At 37.2% G+C, this 21,658-nt stretch overlaps 1 protein-coding gene across 3 annotated transcripts in view; it reads right to left on the minus strand.

Annotated features, from left to right (window-relative positions):
* The window catches only part of LOC127628456 (membrane-associated guanylate kinase, WW and PDZ domain-containing protein 3-like), a 216,917-nt gene that overhangs the window by 21,286 nt on the left and 173,973 nt on the right, over positions 1-21,658 (minus strand). For all 3 annotated transcript variants that reach the window (XM_052105203.1, XM_052105205.1, XM_052105204.1), the window contains 3 exons: positions 14,339-14,469; positions 5,859-6,050; positions 2,199-2,771 (listed from right to left, as the gene is read on the minus strand). In XM_052105203.1, the coding sequence (XP_051961163.1) occupies positions 2,199-2,771; positions 5,859-6,050; positions 14,339-14,469 (896 nt within the window). The remainder of the gene's footprint in view (positions 1-2,198; positions 2,772-5,858; positions 6,051-14,338; positions 14,470-21,658) is intronic.

A 21,658-nucleotide genomic window follows, 5' to 3' on the forward strand; every position in this document is an offset into this window, starting at 1 on the left:
ATAAGTCTAACATCTGCTTTTGTTTCACACATTGGAAAGTCATATGGGTTTAGAACAACGTGAGGTCAGTAAATTATGAAAGAAATGCCATTTTTGGGAGAACTATCCATTTAAGAGGACAATGACTATGTATTTTTGGTTGGTTTGAGAGCATATTTTAAGCTTTTAACCATGTTTGTGCACATCAGAGAAGAAAAGCTGGGTTATGAATCTGCTTGACCTTTGTAACGCCAGTCTGACTGGGGTATTGTGACAGCTGAAACTTGGAAGTGAATGCAGAACCTGATATTTTCACTTGGGCTGCAGACAAACCACAGACCAGACACAATATAGATCTGTGTGTATAGCCACTATGTGCTCGCTGCTGTGCATGCAAATACAGGCTTCAATTAAATTCAAACACTGTATGTGGTTTTATAAACAAGTTCGAGGTATAGTAGCACTGGTCTAACAACCATTTTGTGGCTAACAGCAGGATCATAAATTCAGAGGTTCTCTATAGTACATATCTACAGTATATGGACAACACATAATCTTCTAAATTTATACCACAAATGATCGACTGAAGTTGAAGTTTGATTTTTAGAGACAAACGAAAAGAGTGAAGATGCAAAACATGCCTATTTCTAAAATCATTAAAGGGATAGTTCATCCAAAAATGAAAATTCTCTCATCATTTACTCTCTCATCATCTCACATCTTTCTTTCTTCTGCTGAGCACAAATACATTTTTTTTAGAGGAGTATCTCAGCTCTGTAGGTCCACATAATGCAAGTGAATGGTGACCAGACTATAACTTTGAATCTCCAAAAAAGCACATAAATCAGGATAAACGTAATCCATAAGAATCCAGTGGTTTAATCTATATCTTCTGAAATGATAGATAGGTGTGGGTGTGAAACAGATCAATATTTAAGCCATACATCTCCACTTTCACATGCATTTACAGATTCTTCTTCTTTTTAGTTTTGACAATTTGCATTTTTCGTGCATTTTGCCACCTACTGGTAGAGGCTGGTCAAAGGTGGAGATTTACAATAAAAAGGACTTAAATATAGATCTGTTTCTCACCCACGCCTATCATTGCACTTCAGAAGATATGGATTTAACCACTGGAGTTTAATGATTTACTTTTATTCTTGCCATTTTTGAAGATTCAAAGTTCTGGTCACAATTCACTTGCATTGTGAGGACCAACAGAGCTGAGATATTCTTCTAAAAATCTTTGTTAGAGATCAGCAGAAGAAATAGTCACACACATCTGGAATGGCATGAAGCTGAGTAAATGACGAGATAATTTTCATTTTTGGGTGAACTGTCCCTTTAAGAATGACATCACTTTATCTAAATTACTTCACAAATTGACATTATCTCACTCTCAGGCTCACACATTATTCCTCCATACCTCACACAGACACAGCCATCTTTCTTACTCTGAGCTTTCTCAACCTCTCTTCTGTCTCTCACTCTAAACTCTCACTTTGTCAGCAGATCTGCAACTTAAATAAACCATTTCTCCAACTCAACTTTATGTCTCTCAGTTTGCAGTCTCTCTTTCTTTAACTGTCACACACACATACACAACTGTTTCATTACACAATCCTTGGTTAACTTTTTTGACGCATCTGCGTGGTGAGTGAATTGAGAAAATTGACTGGCCATAAATATTTATTACTGGCCATGAAACAGTATTTTGCATGATTTTTATTAAAACCATCTCATTTTGGGATTTAGGATTTATGGATAAACATCATATACAGATGTTTTCCTTGCATATTAGTGAGGAACAGTGCAGGAAAATGTTTAACTCAAAGCTTCATATAAAAGACTATTCTCCGTCTCTCAATAACAGTACATCACAAAAATGTTAAGATACACCGTGACACCTTTTTTCTAATACAGACCTATTCATTGTGGTGATTTAATGAAAGGAATATTAGACAAAAGTGTCACCACATGGAGTTGTTCTAGAGACAAAACAAACTTGTTTGAAACTAATTGAAACCATATATTACATTGCAGTAAAGGCTAAGGGGTCGTTCATACCAAACATGCTTTTGAGTCCATCTGTGTTTGTTTTCCTATGTAAACATGCGCTAATGATTTTTAATGCAAGAACATATTTTGCCTGAACAGCCACTGAATCTTACTTCCTGTGTATTAATTTTGGACCATATCACACTCTCTCTTCTACTCACCTCCTCTGAGTACCAGCACGTTGACCTCACTACCCATGGGCAGATCTTTTAGGATATCCACCACCTGCGTGTGACTGAGGGTCTGTACATTCTGCCTATTAATTTCCTTAATCACATCCCCCTTTAGCAGGCCTCGGCACCACTGCGCATCCAGAATCATTTTCACCTTCTGGCCCAGTGGGCAGTCTGCGATGGCAAAGCCAAATCCACTTGGTCCTTTCACCAGAGGCACGCTGACAAGCTCAGGCTGCAGTAAGGTGGTCTCCCCTGCTTCAGGGTATCGGCCATTAGGCATAGGTGCGGCCAGGTGTCTGCCATCAGCGGTTACATAATGGAGATCATGCGGAGAAGGGGTGGCATCTAAATGGAGGGGCTGCCCTTCCAACATTGGCTTGGCAGTCACCGTGTCTCCTGTGCCTTCTTCACTGGAATTGGTGTCCTCAGGCAATGGGTATCCACGGCACAAGACCATATCCACATACTGGTTCACAGGTATGGACTGGAACATTAGGACTACATCTGCATGGGTCTTACCCAACACGCATGTGCCATTAATATCCACAATAACATCACCTTAAGGGACAAAAGAAGAAAAAGCTATGAAAAACATGTCAGCTGTGTTCCTCTCTAGTGCACTGCCTTCCTAGACAGCATGCACACTCATCATATGTATGCACCTACAGCAAAACTGTTCCAAACATTAGGCAGCAAAATTACAAGATATCTCATTTGGCCAAAATCAAAGGCAGCATCACTTTTAACCTCTGTGGATCAGTCCTAGAATGCATTGCGTCAAACTAGATGAAAACAATCAAATTAAACATATTTATTCGATACCAAAAATTATGACAAGAAAGTAGTTAAATCTAATTAAAAAGTACTCTTTCACTCAATATTAGTACGTGGTATGCATTTTTGTTTTGCTTATTATTGAGCCTTTAGCTTAGCAAAATGCTAACGTCAGACTCATTTGAAATCAATGTAGTTGAGTCTGTCATGCACTGCACGTGAGTTGTATTCATGTTGTGTGCATTACTGACCATTAAAGGTGTTGCTGCATATGTAGAGTGTTGCAAATCAGTAACTTATGAGATTCCATTTTGGTTAAAATGCTGCCTTAAAAAAAACTCAGTGCAACGAATGAAACAGAGCACAGGTGTCTCGAGAGATGTTTATAAAAGTTTCTTTTTTAACTACACACAGCATCTAAACAACACAGCGCTGCTCAGGAGATGCTGAAAAAACAGTATGCTGAGCCATAACAGTCAAAAACATCCTTTTAGCACATAAAAAAACAGGATTGAAAAACATTGTGGACGGATGCAAAAACAAATTTGGCATACAGACCGTGTTCTTGTGTTCAAATACACCTGATGCAGCACAACGTAATGTAAAGAAATGTAGAAGATTTGAGGCTTTTTATAAAAAAAGCTGAACTAGGTCTTCACATAGAGCTCACGGCGAGAGATTAAACTGGCACAACGATTGTTCTACCTGCCCTCAAATTAGCTCATTTGAGTTCACAACACAGTCAGTGTCAATTTCTGTGCAAAACAAATCATACAAACTTGCTTTAAACTGTTTTGATTCCAGCAATGAAAACATAATGGCTCCTTCTATAGAGTTCACACATAGAGTATGTATTAGTATGAGGTGCACTGATAAAGAGGCTGTGCCCAAATAACCACTACTTGAGCTAAAGTCAATGATATGCCTGGTTGGGTCAGTCCATCTAAAGGCAAGTGTGTCTATTGATCTATGCACAGTCGTTGGGGGTTTCCTGCATCCGTTCTACTCTGGGCCAATCAATGGCATCCTTCCAGTCTTCACTCCCTGCATGCACTGTTAGCTCAGCAAGCAATCCGATCAATGCAGAGCAGGGGTGCAGGTACAGTACTGATCCATCTGTGGACTGGATCTCATTTATTTCCAACACAGAGGCTCCTTTTAAAGCAATGGAGCCGCATTCTCTTGGAAGTGATTGTTTTAGCTATGTCATCCTGCTATTCATAATATTGGCATAGAACACACATCCTGTCAAAGTGCCGCAGAAGTCAAGGTGTTTTGTGAGAGAACAACACCAGGAACTCACATTGTACAGTTGTTTACAGAGAGTTGTTTCCAGGCAGGGTTAGGTCTACAGCAAACCATGATGGCTTTAGCATGGGGTAAGAACTATACTAAACCCATGCTGAAAAAAAAAAAAACTTGAACCAGCTTAAGGTGGATTAAGATGGATTTGTTTGCAAACTCCACACAGAAAGGCCCTAGTTGAACCAGGACTCGAACCCAGGACCTTCTTGTTGTGAGGCGACAGTGCTAACCACTGAGATGGCCGACAGTGGACTGACCTGCTAGAAATACTTTGGGCATGGTTCACCCAAAAATAAAAATTCTCTCATCATTTACTCACCCTCATGCCATCCCAGATTTGAATGACCTTTTTTTTTCTGCAGAACAGAAACAAATATTTTTAAAATATCTCAGCTCTGTAGGCATACAATGCAAGTGAATGTGACCAAAACTTAGAAGATCCAAAAAGAACATAAATGCAGCGTAAAATAAATCCATACAACTCCAGTGGTTTAATCCATGTTTTTTAATGTGATCCAATCTGTTTTGGGTGAGAAGAGTCTAAAATGTATGTCCCTTTTCACTATACAGCTTGCCATTGCAGTTTCTAGGCACAATCATGATTTCAAACTTGATTACACTTCCTAGTTCCGGAAACATGCACATATTGCAAGAAGATGTATCATTAGATGAGCACTAGGAGGTGTGATCATGGTTGAAATCATGATCGGAAAGGAGACTGCTGATGTCCAGATTTATAGTGAAAAAACATTTTGATCTGTTCTCACCCAAAACCGATTGGATTGCTTCAGAAAACATGGATTTAACCACAAGTCGTATGGATTACCTTTATGCTGCTTTTATGTGCTTTTTGGACCTTCAAAGTTCTGGTCACAATTGACTTGCATTGCATGGACCAACAGAGCTGAGATGTTCTTCTAAAAATCTTCATTTGTGTTCTGCAGAGGAAAGAAAACACACATCTGTGATGGCAAAAGGGTGAATAAATGATGAGGGAATTTTCATTTTTGTGTGAACTATCCCTTTAAAAAAGCTTTGCCATGCTGGAACAAAATTTTATTGTATTTTTCTCCCATCCTGGCCAAGTTAGTTTTGGCTAGTCTTGTTTTTACAATTCTATACACAGACTGAAGCACATTGGGAGCTGAAGTATGGAAGCAGTTGTTTCCTCACATTATAATGGAGGGTAGTGAGTGTTAGTCTAAGCTCTGTAATTATCGCAGAATGCAACTCTGCAGGAATGCCATTTCCCCTGACACTCACCCAACAATTCTGATTTATTCTACCACTATGCATGCAATCATGCTGTCTGTACTTTGAGAGGATTATTTACTGGAGATCTGGCAGCCTGGCAATGCTCCAAGTAATGGAGTCTGGCCAAGAAATGCATCCCACATAACGTACCATTCAAGATTGCAGGGATAAACATGAATGAGCATGGGTGTTAAGTGGGTAAGGCTACTTAGATCAAATGAATTATGACAGCTTGAAGGATAGTGCTTCGATATTCATAGAATAAGCACAGGATGCCTCAGAAGTAAATGGATAGGAGCCAACTGGATTTACCTGAAGTGATTTTGTTGTCGTGTGCAGCAGGTCCATCTCTCAAGACATTCTTGACCTGCAGGAATTCATCTTGTCGATCTCCACCGATGATGGTGAAACCAAAGCCCTGGGGACTCTTCTTAAGTGTTGTGCACAAGATCACCCCCTGCAGCTGAGATGGGTCCCGTGTGAATGCCCTCAAACCAGCTTCATCTAAATGGAAGGGGGAGAAAATGATGTGCATTGAGACACTAAATATTTTAAGCTTGTTACGGTGAAATGTGTATTAAGTTAAAATACTTTCTCATATCCCAGTTTAATATACAGAGAAAACATAAGCCACTCATAGGTTAATCTCAAACTATAAACACGGTTGCACTTTCACAACATTGCTTTGTTTGAGCATTCTGACCAGCCCTATAATGCAACATTGGCTCAATGGAAGATGGGGTGAGTGGTTTGGGAAAGCTGTTTCAAAACATAGTTTTTGCAATTCTGCTTTGTGTTAACATGCCACTAGCACAACATTTTATTCAATAATGTACTTTACGTAAACTGTTAGTATATAAATAATTTTCTGTGTCAAAATAAATGAAGTTCCCTTTTAATTTGAACTGTTCCTGCAGGGCTCTTATTAATGCATGGCTAAAACCATTATGAAAACAGACTCTAAAAGAGACAGATTTGAGAATGTGGGACAGGGAACTACAAAAAAGAGTGACTCAGAAAGCAGTCTCAGAGGGAGGCCTGGATTTCATTAGTCATTAATTTTCAATAATGCAACAAAGAGAGAGAGAGAGGGAGAGAGAGTAAAATATGTATTACTAAATGAGTGAATGATTGTGGGATTGGATCCACGTACACTTCAATTAATTATTACAGTCCATTCATCACTCTCTCCCTAAATAACTACTCGCCATTTACAACCACCCCAGCATATTTATGAGACTGTTCTGGTTAAGAATTCTGTTCATTAATAAACATTACATAAATGATCTAAGAACATTTGGTGACAACATTTTAATCTGATAAAATGTTCCCTGATGAGGCAGTAATGATCTAATTTTTTCTTAAACCAATTTGTGGAGTTAGTGAGCATCTAGAAATTTGATTGCTGAATAAATGATGTTGCCATGGTGACCCCTCCACGTTGAATTGCTATACAAATACATTTAAATATTGCACTGTAATAAACAGAAAGCTAAAAAAAACTTGCAGGAATTACATTTTCGGCATTTCTATGGCAGGCGGTATCATGCAGTAAAAAGAAAATTGGATTACACTTGATCATTCTTGGAAGGACATCTTTCATAAAGGAGATGGGATTACATGTCAGAGATCTCAGGAAGTTTTAGGGGGGGTTGATTGGATTTGATAACATATTTTTGATGAGAAGAATAAAACATTTCTCTATCCACCTGCTCTTTAAAGCTAAATGTTTACCTATATATACCATAAACGTCTATGTTTTTCTTTTTTTGTGGTATTTTTTGTTTTGTAAAAAATTATTTTTGCTTTATTTATTAATCAGTTTACCCACAATGTCCCTAAAGGGTGGTTTGTCAGATTTATCTAACTTTTCAGAACCATTTTGTCCTCAAACTATAGCTTAACACATAAATACACAAACACACATTTGCCTTTTTATCATGGTTGACTTCTGTTGTTTTTTCACTAAGCTAATGATATTTTCTATCCCCTAACCCTACCCCTAAATCTAAACATACAGAAAGGTTTCTAAGACATTATTTTGTATGTTTAGTAGAGACCATTGGCTTGCCACCACAATGTAGGTGTTTTCATGTTTTAATATCCTATATTTTACTTCTATTTTCCTTTTCGTTTTACAATATAGGCAAAACCTTTCAGGTGTTAGATCAGTCTTGATCTTTTGCTTCTAATTATTTTTCTTCAGATAAAGATGTTTAACACTGATATTGGATCGGCAGTAAATGGCAGCTCGTACACTAATTACAGTAATTTATGACTGAAATAGCGCAGCAGTATGATTTATTCTTGCCTCATCTGAGAGTGCCAACTGCATCAGATGAGGCCACATCAATCTCATTAGGAGAGCAGGGATGTGCCATAGGAATTGGATTTGCATAATAACCACATTGATGAGTTGGACTGGCCCTATGCAAAGGATTATGTTGATTGTAATAACCATGACACGAAGTTGGACTTTGCGAAACCTGCACATGGGTGCATGCGAGTTGGTTGTTTAACAAGTGCAGAGTACAGTGATGAACACAGGTACAAGCGAATGCATCCGTGCATACTAGATGTATCCTTATCTCTCTAGTGCTTTTTTCAGAATTGGTCGGTGAGGGAATTCAGGGAAAAGGAGGAGGGCTGATGTTTATGTCCACTTTATTATGCTTGTCATGCATAAAGAACCACTGTCGATCTCAGGGCGAACTGATTATCAAATGTCAGTGTTATTAAAGGTGTAATATGAGCGTTGTAGACACTGTGAATATGGGCACTGCCGCCCCATGGAGCCAAAATTATTACTATTTTATTTTTATTTTATCATAGCTTAAGTGTGTAAATAAAACAAGTAAAACATACAAAATTAAAATATTATTATTTTTGAGGTCAGATGGAGGTTCGATATAGCTGAGCACCGACATACCGTTTGTGAAAATGCAGGTGCCCTTAACTAAAACCTTAAACTAATGTGATATTAAAATGACTTTTCACACGAGATCACTAAAATAATCTATTTAACCACTCTATGGTGATTTAAATGAATATATATGCAGTAGATAATGTGTTATTTCTCATGTTTACATTCTACATATGATGCTAATTCGCTAACACGCTATACAAGTCTACAATATGCACTGATTTGACGCTGATACTACTGCAAAGATGGGTGTATAGTGTTAATGGCCAGAATACAGACAAAATAATGATGATAGGCAGTAGCGGCGACCAAAGATCTATGTAAATAGAAAATATAAATATTTTAAATCACATCACTACTGTAGACTATAAAACCACCGTATCCCCTTGTAAAATAGGAATGAAAAAGTAAATATAGGAAACATAACATTTTATTCAGTTTACACAAAGCCAACGCTTGCTGTTAGTCTTTTGATTTCCAAACAATTTTTCTTGACCAAGCTGTTAGATGGCAAATTTGTCTAAATTTGCAACAGAAACGACACACTGTTACACATACGTCCATCGATATCACTCGCCATGTTTGCAATCCGTCACACTGCTGGCGCACACTAATACTAAAGTTAACTTCAGTTTGGCTCAACAATTATGGGTAGATTTATTTCTGCATCTCAGTGAGGGCTCATTGCAGTACTATGTTTGACCACAGATTTCCATTGAGAAAAAGGAGGGGCGCTGTAGAGTCGGGGAAGGCTGCGGATTCTCTGGTCCACATGCTCATAAATATATCAAACACAGTTAAATGCTGGCTTAAAAAATAAAATAAAACTTATACCAGGCCTGCTTTTAAATACATATGTCAGCATTTGTAACACAAGTAAGGGTTAGCAAATTACATTATTGTCAGTTTATATTATAGATCTATTTTTTCAAGTTGATCAATATTTAGGTGGGGCTCTGCCCAACCTGCCATTGGACGAGCCACATCTGATGATACATTATATTTTGCCTATATTGTCTATACATTATGGGCAGACGGGTGAATGGTTTTCAGTTCCAGATGGCACTTGAGTGAAGCAGCATAAAAAGAAAATAACATGGGCAGTGAATGGGCACTTAAGAGTATATTTCTTTTTTTTAAAGAAACTAATTAAACAAACAAACAAAATAAAATGCATGACATGTTTTTGAAAACGTTTCTACGTGAACGATAGTACAGATGTTGGTAAATTTGCACCTGTTCACTAATACCTCTGCAACAACCCGTGTGTTCATGTTGACAATCTTAACGGATGAAATAATGTAACTGGAATTAGCTGTCAGCCTTAAAGTAGGTGGAACTGAAGGTCACATCTACCGATGATCTGGACCATTGGCAGTAAGAAGGTGATTAGCAGCCAGTCCGAAGTTTACCTGAAAGTCTTGGCGAGCTGTTACGAACCACTGAAACAAATTCAAAAACACCTTATTTTGTTCTAAATTATGTCACACACATTCGTTCTTCGATTTTGTGTAAAGTGTGATAGTGTCGTGTTGTTTTGTGTTCCACGGAAGAAAGTAAGTTATATGGGTTTGAAACAACATTTGGGTGAGTAATTGATGACAGAATTTTCATTTGGGGTGAACTATCCTTTTAATTTCTTCTAATATAACCCCAACACAAAAGTCAAATAAGTATACCTAAAGGAACCTGATTAGATCAGAAATAAAACACGCACTCATCCCTGTCCTATTCCCAGATAGTCAGTCGCCATCCGCTCATTAAGATTTCTTGGCCAGCTAACAGAGCGTAGCATAAGAGGGCAGCATGTGCTTTCAATAGACAAAACAGGCATCCACTGCCTTTCCAATGGGGACAAGAGGACACAGGAAGACATAGGAGACAGAGATGCTCCGGGAGTCCAAACATCGAACAATTAGAGTCCTGCTTCTCAACAGTTTAACCTTCATCAACCTGAAACTGAACTCAATCATGTGCTCAACACATCAAATATAACATCAAACAGAAGAAATAATCCCAGGACAGATATCTAGGCAGTGCTGATGACAGAGCAGAACCGTTCAGAGCAGCATGTCTTTTAACGGAATGTTATTGTAGTTCTAAAGGATGAGCACAAGATAGCCTCTGCTTATAGTTAAAAAAGCTACAAAAGTAGCTATGCATTCAGACAAAATAATGTGTTTTGCAAGGAACGTATAAAACACATCCAATTATAGAGGATGAGTGTTTTATGGTTCATCCTCCAATTATAGAGGATGAGTGTATTATTATTATTATTATTATTATTATTATTAAAAGCATTAAAAACACACAAAAAAAATGTTTTTGAAGTTAGTATGCTTTTCTTCAACTGAAAAAGTTATCAAAGAACCATTGTTGGCAATATTAGCTGAAAAAGCATACCGCCATGCACAAATGTACACGTAAAAACATTGCCTAAAAACAGTATTCCTGTACAATCCAGGCACATTTGGCATTTTATTTTCTATGCACTATGACTTGGGACTCACTATTTCTATTTACTCACACTATTTTGGACAGAAAGTGTATGATTTAGGATGCAGGACGTGAGTGTATATATCAGAGAGGGGCTTGACTCTTAGCTCTAAGGGCCAATGGTTGAAACAGGCCAATCTGAAACCTGATAGATGAGCAAACACTTACTGAAATCAAGAAATAAGCACAGAGATAAAGAGAAAAAGAAAGTGAAAGAAACAGACCTAGTGCTTAAAGGGTTACTTCACCCAAAAATGAAAATTATCTCATAATTTACTTCCCTCATCATGCGATCCCAGATGTGTATGACTTGCTTTCATTTTTAGAAGAATATTTCAGCTATGTAGGTCCATTCAATGCAAGTGAATGGGTGCCAACATTTTGAAGCTCCAAAATCCACATAAGGGCAACATAAAAGTACTCCAGACGACTGTGGTGGTTAAATCCATATGTTCTGAAGCGATATAATAGGTGGTGAGTGGAAAATTATTTAAGTCCCTCTGTTTTTGTAGATTCTCATTCTTTGAGCATGTCTACCACTGCTGAACAGGGAGGAGAATTTTTTATAAAAAAATTACTTAAATATTTATCTTCTCACCCACACCTATAATATCATGTCTGAACACATGGATTTAACCACTGGAGTCATAAGGATTACTTTTAGGATGCCTTTATGTGGATTTTGGAGCTTCAAAATGTTGGCACCTACGCACTTGCATTGTATGGACTTACTAAGCTGAAATATTCTTCTAAATATCTTAATTTGTGTTCTGCAGAAGAAAGAAAGTCATACACATCTGGGATGCCAGGAGGGTGAATAAATCATGAGATAATTTCATTTTTGGGTGAACTATCCCTTTAATGTCACATTGGAGAGAATAGAACATGGTTGTGTACATTTTAAATCAATAGTGAGACACCTACAGCACAAAGAGGAACATGAGCGTTAACATACAGAGCTGACACAGGTGAGCGTAACTGAACAAGTACACGGTCACACATAAATACACACACAGATGGTAAAACATACACAACACGCTGGCAGACAGAATTGCTGGATGCGAGGAAAGTAGCTATGAGCCTCTATGATTAGCTGAAATCATATCAAGCACAGATGTTGCTTATTTTCTTCTGATGAGTGTTCTTCAATATAAACAAACATCTGACCACTACATGCATCACTCGCTTTATGTGTTCACTTTGCATTTAAGGCTTATTTACACTTACATTTGCATTTATTCATTTGGCAGATGCTTTTATCCAAAGTGACTTACAAGAAGAGGAAAAATACAACATAAGAGATTCATCTTAAGGAGACAGTAGTATGGAAAGTGCTGTATTACAAAGTTTCAATTGCATCAGAAAAGACAGAGATGCCAGTATCAGAGCCTAGATCTTGATACATCCAGCAACTGGCAGCCAGTGTAGAGAGACAAGGAGGGGTGTATCATGTGCTCTCTTGGGTTCGTTGAAGACCAGACATGCTTCTGCATTTTGGATCATTTGCAGAGGCCTAATTGCGTATGCTGGAAGGGCAGCTAACCGAGCATTACAGTAGTGCAGTCTAGATATGACAAGTGACTGAACAAGGAGTTGTGTGGTATGTTCTTATTATGGTGTTATTTTCCTGATGTTGTAGAGTGCAAATCTACATGATCTGGCTGTTTTTGAGATGTGGTTGGTGAAATGGAGTTGGCTGTCGATGGTAGCTCCTAAATTTCCAACATATATATATATGTGTGTGTGTGTTTTTTAATGTCAAGATTCTCTGATTGGAGTATTTTTGTAAATGTTTTATTAGATTTTTTTTTTGGGTCAAATTGACCCAAACCATTACTTCATCGAATAAAGTAGAAAAACATAATGAAGATTTGTTCACCAATAGAGTGAATAGTGCTCTCTCTACAGTAATGTAAAAGGTTGGGATCAGGTGCTTTTAGTGAGTGCCATCCATTACCGTTTCAGCTACAGCTTGTGAATCACATTAACAAAAGGCTATGGACACACTTGTGTGCTTCTAATCATGTTAACGACATTAAATTAGCTGTTCAAGTTGTCATTTCAGAGTATAGAGCACAACAATTTAGAGCCTGTATTTAAATCATCTTATTTGTATTACTAATGTACAATTATGGCTCCTGACATTTAAAGGGGTCATATCAAGAGAATCTGAATAGTTTGAGTAAAACATGGATGAGGCAGTAAGCAGAGCACAGAACATAGTGCTGTTTCTCATTACATATGCAATGGGGGTGCTTCTTAAATTAATATTCCAGGTTCAATATAAATTAAGCTCAATCAACAGAATTTGTTTCATAATACCGATTACCACAAAAAATGATTTTGCCCCCCTGGCCAATCCGTAAACATTAAAATACTCACTTTTTCATAAGAATAGCCACAAGATGTTAACAATTTGCGTATAAACATGATTTTAGTGTGAAGAAATCCCTTACTAACCTTTTCTGTGTAAAGCTATTTCCAATTTTACAATTTTTTTGCCATGAAGATGTAATGTCTACAAACCCTAAAACGACTGATAAAATGGCATTTTCTAACTTTAAAGCTCAAATAATACATGAGTTTTAACAGAAGAATTTATGTAAGTGCTTTTATAAAACTATAAGCTTCACATTTCTGCCTTTAAATCCTCCAAAAATTGGCCCCATTGACTTCCATATGAAGTGCCTCAAATGATTTTATTTCAAGGAGGGACAGGTCTAAATGATATATTGTGGTAATCATCATTATGCAAGAAATGCTGTCGATTGAGCTTAACTTGTATTGAACCCAGAATATACCTTTAAAGACACAAAGTGTTTAATTCTAAAGGTCAAATAAAAGGTCTACAATGGTCATGGAAACTAAAATGTGTTTTTGGCACAAATAAACTTGACTAACATTATAACTGGACCTCCCAGAAGAAAATAATAATAATAATGCCAAGGTCTTGGGTTTGATTCCCAGGGAATGCATGTACTGATAAAACGAACAGTTAAACTGCACTGTAAGTTGCACAGAAAAGTGTCTGCCAAATGCTTAAATGTAATGTAATAAATTTGGCTTGTGACATTTCCTTATCTCAATGCCTTTCTCTTCTCCCTTTTTTCCAGTCACCTCTCAACAGCTTGCAATTCAAATACAAAAGCAGAAAAAACCAGCCTAAGCTGGTTAACTGGTGGTTCTTGGCCACTTTTTAGCTAGCCAGGCGGGGAAACCAGCTTAAACCAGCTAAGAGCAGCTTCAACCATCTTCATCTTTATCTTTAAAAATACCTTTATCTAGGTATTTTTTTAATAATACAATAAAAAATAAATAAAACAGAGGTGGTAGAAAAATGAGGTATGGAGGAATATGAAAAAGAAAGCTTTACTTAAGGGTGCCGGAACGGCTCCTGCTGCTGCTGCTGCTGCTACTGGCTGGTTGACTGGAGACGTGTCCTGGCTGAGTTTCTTCTTGGCCTCCAGCACTGGATTCTCAAACTGAGTCTTCTGATTGATGTGGCTGAGGGAAACAGTAAGACAGTGAGTGTGCAGGACTGGACACTAAGCAAATACTAAGACATGCACGTTTGCACAAACACACTGAGAACAGAACATGAGCAATGCTTTCTATTTATGCAAACAGTCATTGTGAATAACAACAGAAACGTATAACAGCCAAAAGGTGAGGCATTGTGCGCATGCGTCTCTTCCTGTTTGTCATCTAAACAGCATTCAGTAACCAGGCAGTCACTTTTTCCTTTACCACAGACATTTAGTGAATCAACAGAAAAAAATAAACACTATACTGAGATGGGAACTGTTTTTACTTAGAAAGCATGTAACCCTTTCCAATACACATTTTTATTTCTGAGGGTTAATTCTAAAAGGAATGTTGAGGGTTTAAAACAAGTTAAGCTCAATCGACAGCATAATTTAAACTTTTCGTTCATTTATGTAAAAAAAGCACAAAAAAAAAGCAAAAATGTAGGTTACAGTAAGCTACTTACAGTGGAAGTGAATTGGGCCAGACCATAAATATTAAAATACACATAAAAGTTTCAAAAGTATAACCACAAGATGTAAACATTATAAGTGTTAACATAACATAACTCATTTTAGTGTGATAAATTGGCTTACTATCCTTATCTGTGTAAAGTTATATCCAATATTACAAATTTGCTGTCATGATGACACACAGTGGTGGCCAAAAATATTGGCACCCCTAGAAATTCTTATGAGTAAAATATATCTAAATTATATTCCCATTCATATTTTAAATTTTTAGTGCACCTGGGTGACTAGGAACATTAAATTGTTCAGCCACGACTTCCTGTTTCACATGGGAATAAACATGAGATAACACACAGGCCAAATTCCCTTAGTCATCCATCGCAATGGGTAAGACCAAAGAATATAGTTCTGATGTGCTGCAAAAGGTTGTTGAGATCCACAAAATGAGAAGTGGCTATAAGAAAATAGCTAAAGTATTGAAAATGCCTATTTCCACTATCAGGGCAAATTAACAAGTTCCATTCAACTGAAGACCTTAAGAATCTGCCTGGAAAATAAAGTGTGTCAATATTGTCTTATGGCACAGTGAGGAGGATGGTTCAATTGGCCAAAGAATCTCCAAGTATCACAGCTGGAGAATATAAAAAATTATATCAGACATCACCTACATCACCACAAGTTGTTTGGGAGGGTTTCAAGAAAAAATGCCTCTGCTCTCATCCAACAACAAACTGAAGCATCTTCAGTTTTCAAGACAATACTGAAACTTCAAAAGCAACCGGGTTCTATGGTCAGATGAAACAAAAAAATAGCTTTTTGGATGAGCTCACACAGAGATGAAGAAGTATCCAATGCCCACGGTTAAATGTGGAGCTGGATCTATAATGTTGTGGGGCTGTTTTTCTTCCAGTGGTCCAGGACATCTTGTTCGGATACATGGCATCACGGACTCTATCATATACCAACAAATAAATAATCAAAACCTGGCTGCCTCTGCCAAAAAGCTTACAATGGGCTCTGGTTGGATCTTCCAGCAGGACAATGAGCCAAAACAAACAACAAAATCAACACAAAAATGGTTCACTGACCACAAAATCAAGGTTCTGCCATGGCCATCCCAGTCCCCTGACCTGAACCCCATAGAAAACCTGTGGGATGAAATGAAGAGAAGAGTCCACCAACATGGACCTCTGAATTTGAAGGATCTGAAAAGATTTTGTATGGAGGAATGGTCTCAGATCCCTTGCCATGTGTTTTCCAACCTCATTAGGCATTATAAGAGAAGACTCAGAGCTGTTATCTTGGCAAAGGGAGGTTGCAAAAAGTATTGAATAAAAGGGTGCCAATAATTGTGGCCAATGTGTTTTGGATAAAATATTTATTTAATAATGAGATATTTCCCCTGTTTCAATTGTTTTACTTCAATTAAAGGTTAGATTTTTGAGATTTTTTTTAATGTAAGATCAAAAGGATAAACAATGCAGATTTGTTTTCACAGCCTTCTTTGCTCATATTTACCAAGGGTGCCAATGTTTTTGGCCACAACTGTAATGCTGGTAAACACTGAAATCTGGTAAATGCCATAGCACTGGTAAATCGATGATTTTATCATACTAAGATCATGTCAACACATAATGTGGCTATGCTTTTGAAACGTTTATGGACTGGCCCCTATCACTTCAAAATTAAACCTTGTGCGAACTTCTTTTTTTATTTTTGCTTTTCGATTGTTTTGGCTGTGTTAATGCCAATGGCATACATTTTGCCAAAGGTGTGTATTTTTTGGGGAAGTTTGATATTTCAACCTCAGTTCATATAATACATCTATAACACACTGTGTACACAAAATAGTTACACTCAGGACCTTCCAGACAAAAATGTCCCCATTGAAACCCATTAAAACTGCAATATTTGATCCCAGTGCCATTAAACTATAAAATCATGAATTCTATGATATTATGCTTTCATTCCGGATCCATGCTTCAAAATGAAAAGTTTTTTATATTTTCCACCAGATGGCACCATTTTTATCATGTTTTGCCAATGGAGCAAATAAATGCTTTTTTCCTATTTTCTGTTTGCTGTATTATAGAGCACTGCAGGCCAATTTAATAAATCATGCAGATAAAATTGTGTGGGTGTGTTAGTATGGATGTCAGAGTGTGTTTTGTATGTGTGTATTGAGAAATTTGTCATTTAAACAAACTGACATGTATAGGGTTAAAATCCTGAAAATGACTGAATATTTGGTAGTTATGATCAGGACTGATGTTGGCTAAAAAAAATTAACCCATTGAAAATGGAAAATAATATTAATATATAATATTATTATGTTTTATTTTACATGGTAATTTTTGTCTTCTAAGGACCTCTGATTAACTTTTTTAAATTGACACACAAGGGTTAAGTTAAGTTTCTAACCCTAATGGCAAATAGTTTTTTTCCTTCTTGTTTAAGCATAAACCTCACTAAATGTTTCTAGATGTTTAGTTAGACAAAGAAAAAAAAGTTGTCAATGGGGTAAGAAAAATAAAATTAAATCAAGAAATATTTTCTAAAAAAGAATGTTCATATTTTTTTTACAGTTTTGCTTATTAGGTAAGTGTATCCTATTTTAAGGCTGTTTACAGTTGAAGTCAGAAGTTCACATACATCTCATCAAAACAAATGCATGATTATATGTAATGCATTTCAGAATATGATGTGTATGTTTTTAGTCACCTTAAGGCATTATGTTTTTTATTGGTTACAATATGAAAAAGTACGTCCTAGTGAAAAATCTATCCATTTTCTTATCTGACTGTCCAAGAGAATTGGCAATTTCTCTCCAACACTTCTCTTTCTAAACCCGGTTGTGCTACAGTTTCAGATGAAACTGAAACAAAATATGCACTGGTGCTCCTGCCAATGTTCCACAAATTTTTCCTCCATTTCTTCAGTCCAATGAGACTTTCTTGATACCGCAGCCATGCTAGTTGATGTTCTATTGCAGGTACATTAGGACTCCTCCCACTGAAACTCCCCGTGCCCCGTTTCTTGCTCTCTCATTGGCATAGGTCAACACTGCAGTTGTATTTATTCAAAACATATTTCATATGGCGTGATATGGAATCAAAGACAGGTCCAGATATCTTGCTGACATCGGCGACGCGTCGGCGATTCTCTCAAATCGCATCTTTGGTAGTTCATACATTGCGATTGTCGCTCACGGGAGCAAGCTCGATGTGCCTATGATTTCCGGCTTTTGTCGGCAATCTCCACAAACTGTCGGCAAGTGAAAATCGTGTAGTGTAAACTCTGTATTAACCAAATACATTTAAACTCAGTTTTTCACAATTCCTTACATTTAATTGTAGAAAAAATTCCCTGTCTTAGGTCAGTTTGGAACTTTATTTTAAGAATGTAAAATTTCTGAATAATAGTAGAGAGAATTATTTATTTCAGCTTTTATTTCTTTCATCACATTCCCAGTGGGTCAGTTTACATACACTTTGTTAGTATTTGGTAGCATTGCCTTTAAATTGTTTAACTTGGGTCAAATGTTTTGCGCAGCCTTCCACAAACTTCTTACAAAAAGTTGCTGGAATTTTGGCCCATTCCTCCAGACTGAACTGGTGTAACCGAGTTAGGTTTATAGGCCTCCTTGCTCGCACAAGCTTTTTCAGTTCTGACCACAATTTTTTTAATAGATTGAGGTCAGGGCGTTGTGCTAACAACTTCAGTACCTTGACTTTGTTGTCCTTAAGCAATTTGCCACAAATTTGGAGGTATGCTTGGGGTCATTGTCAATTTAGAAAATAATTTGCAACCAAGTTTTAACTTTCTGACTGATGTCTTGAGATGTTGCTTCAATATATCCACATCATTTTCCTTCCTCATGATGCCATCTATTTTGTGAAGTGCACAAGTCCTTCCTGCAGCAAAGCACCCCCACAACATGATGCTGCCACCACCATGCTTCACAGTTGGGATGGTGATCTTCGGCAAGCCTCACTCTTTTTCCTCCAAACATATCTATGGTCATTATGGCCAAACAGTAAAATGTTTGTTTCATCAGACCAAAAGACATTTCTCCAAAAAGAAAGATCTTTGTCCCCATGTGCAAACTGTAGTCTGTCTTTTTTATGGTGGTTCTGAAGCATTGGCTTCTTTCTTGCTGAGCAGTCTTTCAGGTTATGTTGATACAGGACTTGTTTCACTGTGGATATAGATACTTGTCTACCTGTTTCCTCCAGCAACTTCACAAGGTCCTTTGCTGTTGTTCTATGATTGATTTGCACTTTTTTGCACCAAACTACATTCATCTCTTGAAGACAGAATGTGTCTCCTTCCTGTTTGGTATGATGGCTGCATGGTCCCATGGTGTTTATACTTGGGTACTATTGTTCATACAGATGAACGTGGTACCTACAGGTGTCTGGAAATCCCAAGGATGAACCAGACTTGTGGAGGTCCTCAACTTTTTTTCTGAGGTCTTACTTGATTTCTTTTGATTTTCCCATGATGTCAAGCAAAGAGGCACTGAGTTTGAAGGTAGGCCTTAAAATACATCCACAGGTACACCTCCAATTCAGTACACATCCTATTAGAAGCTAATTGGCTTATTGCCTAAATGCTTGACATAATTTTCTGGAATTTTCAAAGCTGTGTAAAGGCACAGATAACTTGGTGTATGTAAACTTCTGACCCACTGGAATTGTGATATAGTCAATTAAAAGTGAAACAATCGGTCTCTAAACAATTGTTGGAAAAATTACTTGTGTCATGCACAATAGTTTGCTAATATGAAATCTGTGGAGTGGTTAAAATATGACCTAAGTGTATGTAAACTTCTGACTTCAACTGTATATAGGATTCTGCTGGAAAGTGAGCCAAAAATAACTGTCTTGTTTTCATAATTTCTGATTAAGAAAGTTATTATTGCAGTAAACCTCTTCATGACCTTTCAAGTAATCTTAAATAGCACATCCTTGGTTACAGGTACCACAGCCATATTTCAAAGTTTCCTCTGTAATTGCTGTGCACGTAACCTCTAGTCTATAAATGCCACATTTGTTTTCGTGTTTGTTAACTGCTGAAATGCATCAATATTACCGTGGCAAGAATTTCAAGAGACACAAGCTTCACAGCGCAAACTTCTTCTGCAGAGGTTAGCACTTGGTGCTGGGGTGTGTTGTTCTATCAATAGAAACGACCCCTACCAGCCCACAGATTGCACATAAAGTGTAGAAAATAGTTTGTCTGCATAATTTACCATTGCTTTAAATGTTGCACCTGCTGGTTGTGACTGCACCTCAGAAGAACTTTTAACAGCCACGGATAACTCACAAAAGCAGTCGCTGCACTGCGAGTTTGCAGAAGAAATGTACTGTTTGTGTTTTTGCAGTGTATGACTCATCTGAGACTTACCCACCCAATCCACAGAGAGAGCGAGAGAGAGAGTTACAGCTCTAATATGATTGATGAAGTTTCAGCTTTTTATCATTCAGGGAGAGCATAACGAGGTATTATGCCATGCTGTATCATTCAGAAACAAAACAATGTTTTGTTGACCTTGCATAAATATCCTCGCATGGCATGGATGACCTTACCCATAATAATGGCACTAAAATGAAATCTTTCACATGCTTTCTTTGCTCTCTGGTGTCGACTATTTTTTTGTCTCTCGTATCACTATGTGGTCTTTTCTCACATAATAAAATAATATCAACACAAATTAATATTGTATACCAATGTATGTATTTATTTGGTATGTAGCTGTGTAATAAGCGGGATAATGTATAGTCAGCCCTCATTATCACAAATTCAATCTTTCTAGGATGATACACAACCTGATCACTATGATCACAAGTTTTGATCAAAAAGTTGGGGCCTTTACTTTGCAATAATGACAGGCTGACTGTGAATTAGCCATAACACACTGGGAAAAAAACTATTATCCAAAGATATGCGCTTCAAGTGGTAAAAGCTAAATTAACCGGATTGATTTATGTAAAAAATATTATTTAATATGTCTGAATCAACGAGAATACATTAGGTTACACCAAAAAACTTATAAACTTATTTAAAGGGTTTGATCAAATAGAAATAGCTCCTTAAAGGGGTCATGACATGGTTTTTTTTATTGTATTATTATGTTCCCTTAGGTGCAATTATAGTATTAATATATATTTTTTTAAGAAAAACTTTTAAAATCTAGTGATTTATGACCTTTTCCCACCCTGTTTCTCATCCTCTGATTCAAACAGTCTGTTTTGGGGGCGTTTTCCATTTAAGACTTCAGTGTTAACGCCCACTGTTATGATTGGCTAACGTCAGTGCCTATGTATCAATTATTGACGCCTCCAGCCAGAACAATATGCAAGTAAACTAAGTAAAAACACTGTGATTATTCATAATGAATGAAATTGCGCTTTAAAAAGTAGTTTAAAGTTTAAAATAGATTACTTACAGTTTGCATCGTCGTTGTTCCCAGAATAGTCTGCACGGACTTATCTTTGAGCAACAGTTTTCTGGCAAAGCCAGCATCATATTGAGATTTGTTCTCAAAACAGTCATCCTTAAAATGTACAGAACAAACGCTTAAGTTAACACTGCCGTGACTGGAACGTCCGCAAAAAATAAACTGCACCCATTTTTCCCTGACGTCTGAATCTTTCGGCAGCTTATTCAGAGGTTTTGTTTGACCACAGCCAGGA

The sequence above is a fragment of the Xyrauchen texanus genome, chromosome 35 (assembly GCF_025860055.1).
Source record: "Xyrauchen texanus isolate HMW12.3.18 chromosome 35, RBS_HiC_50CHRs, whole genome shotgun sequence".
Lineage (NCBI taxonomy): Eukaryota > Metazoa > Chordata > Actinopteri > Cypriniformes > Catostomidae > Xyrauchen > Xyrauchen texanus.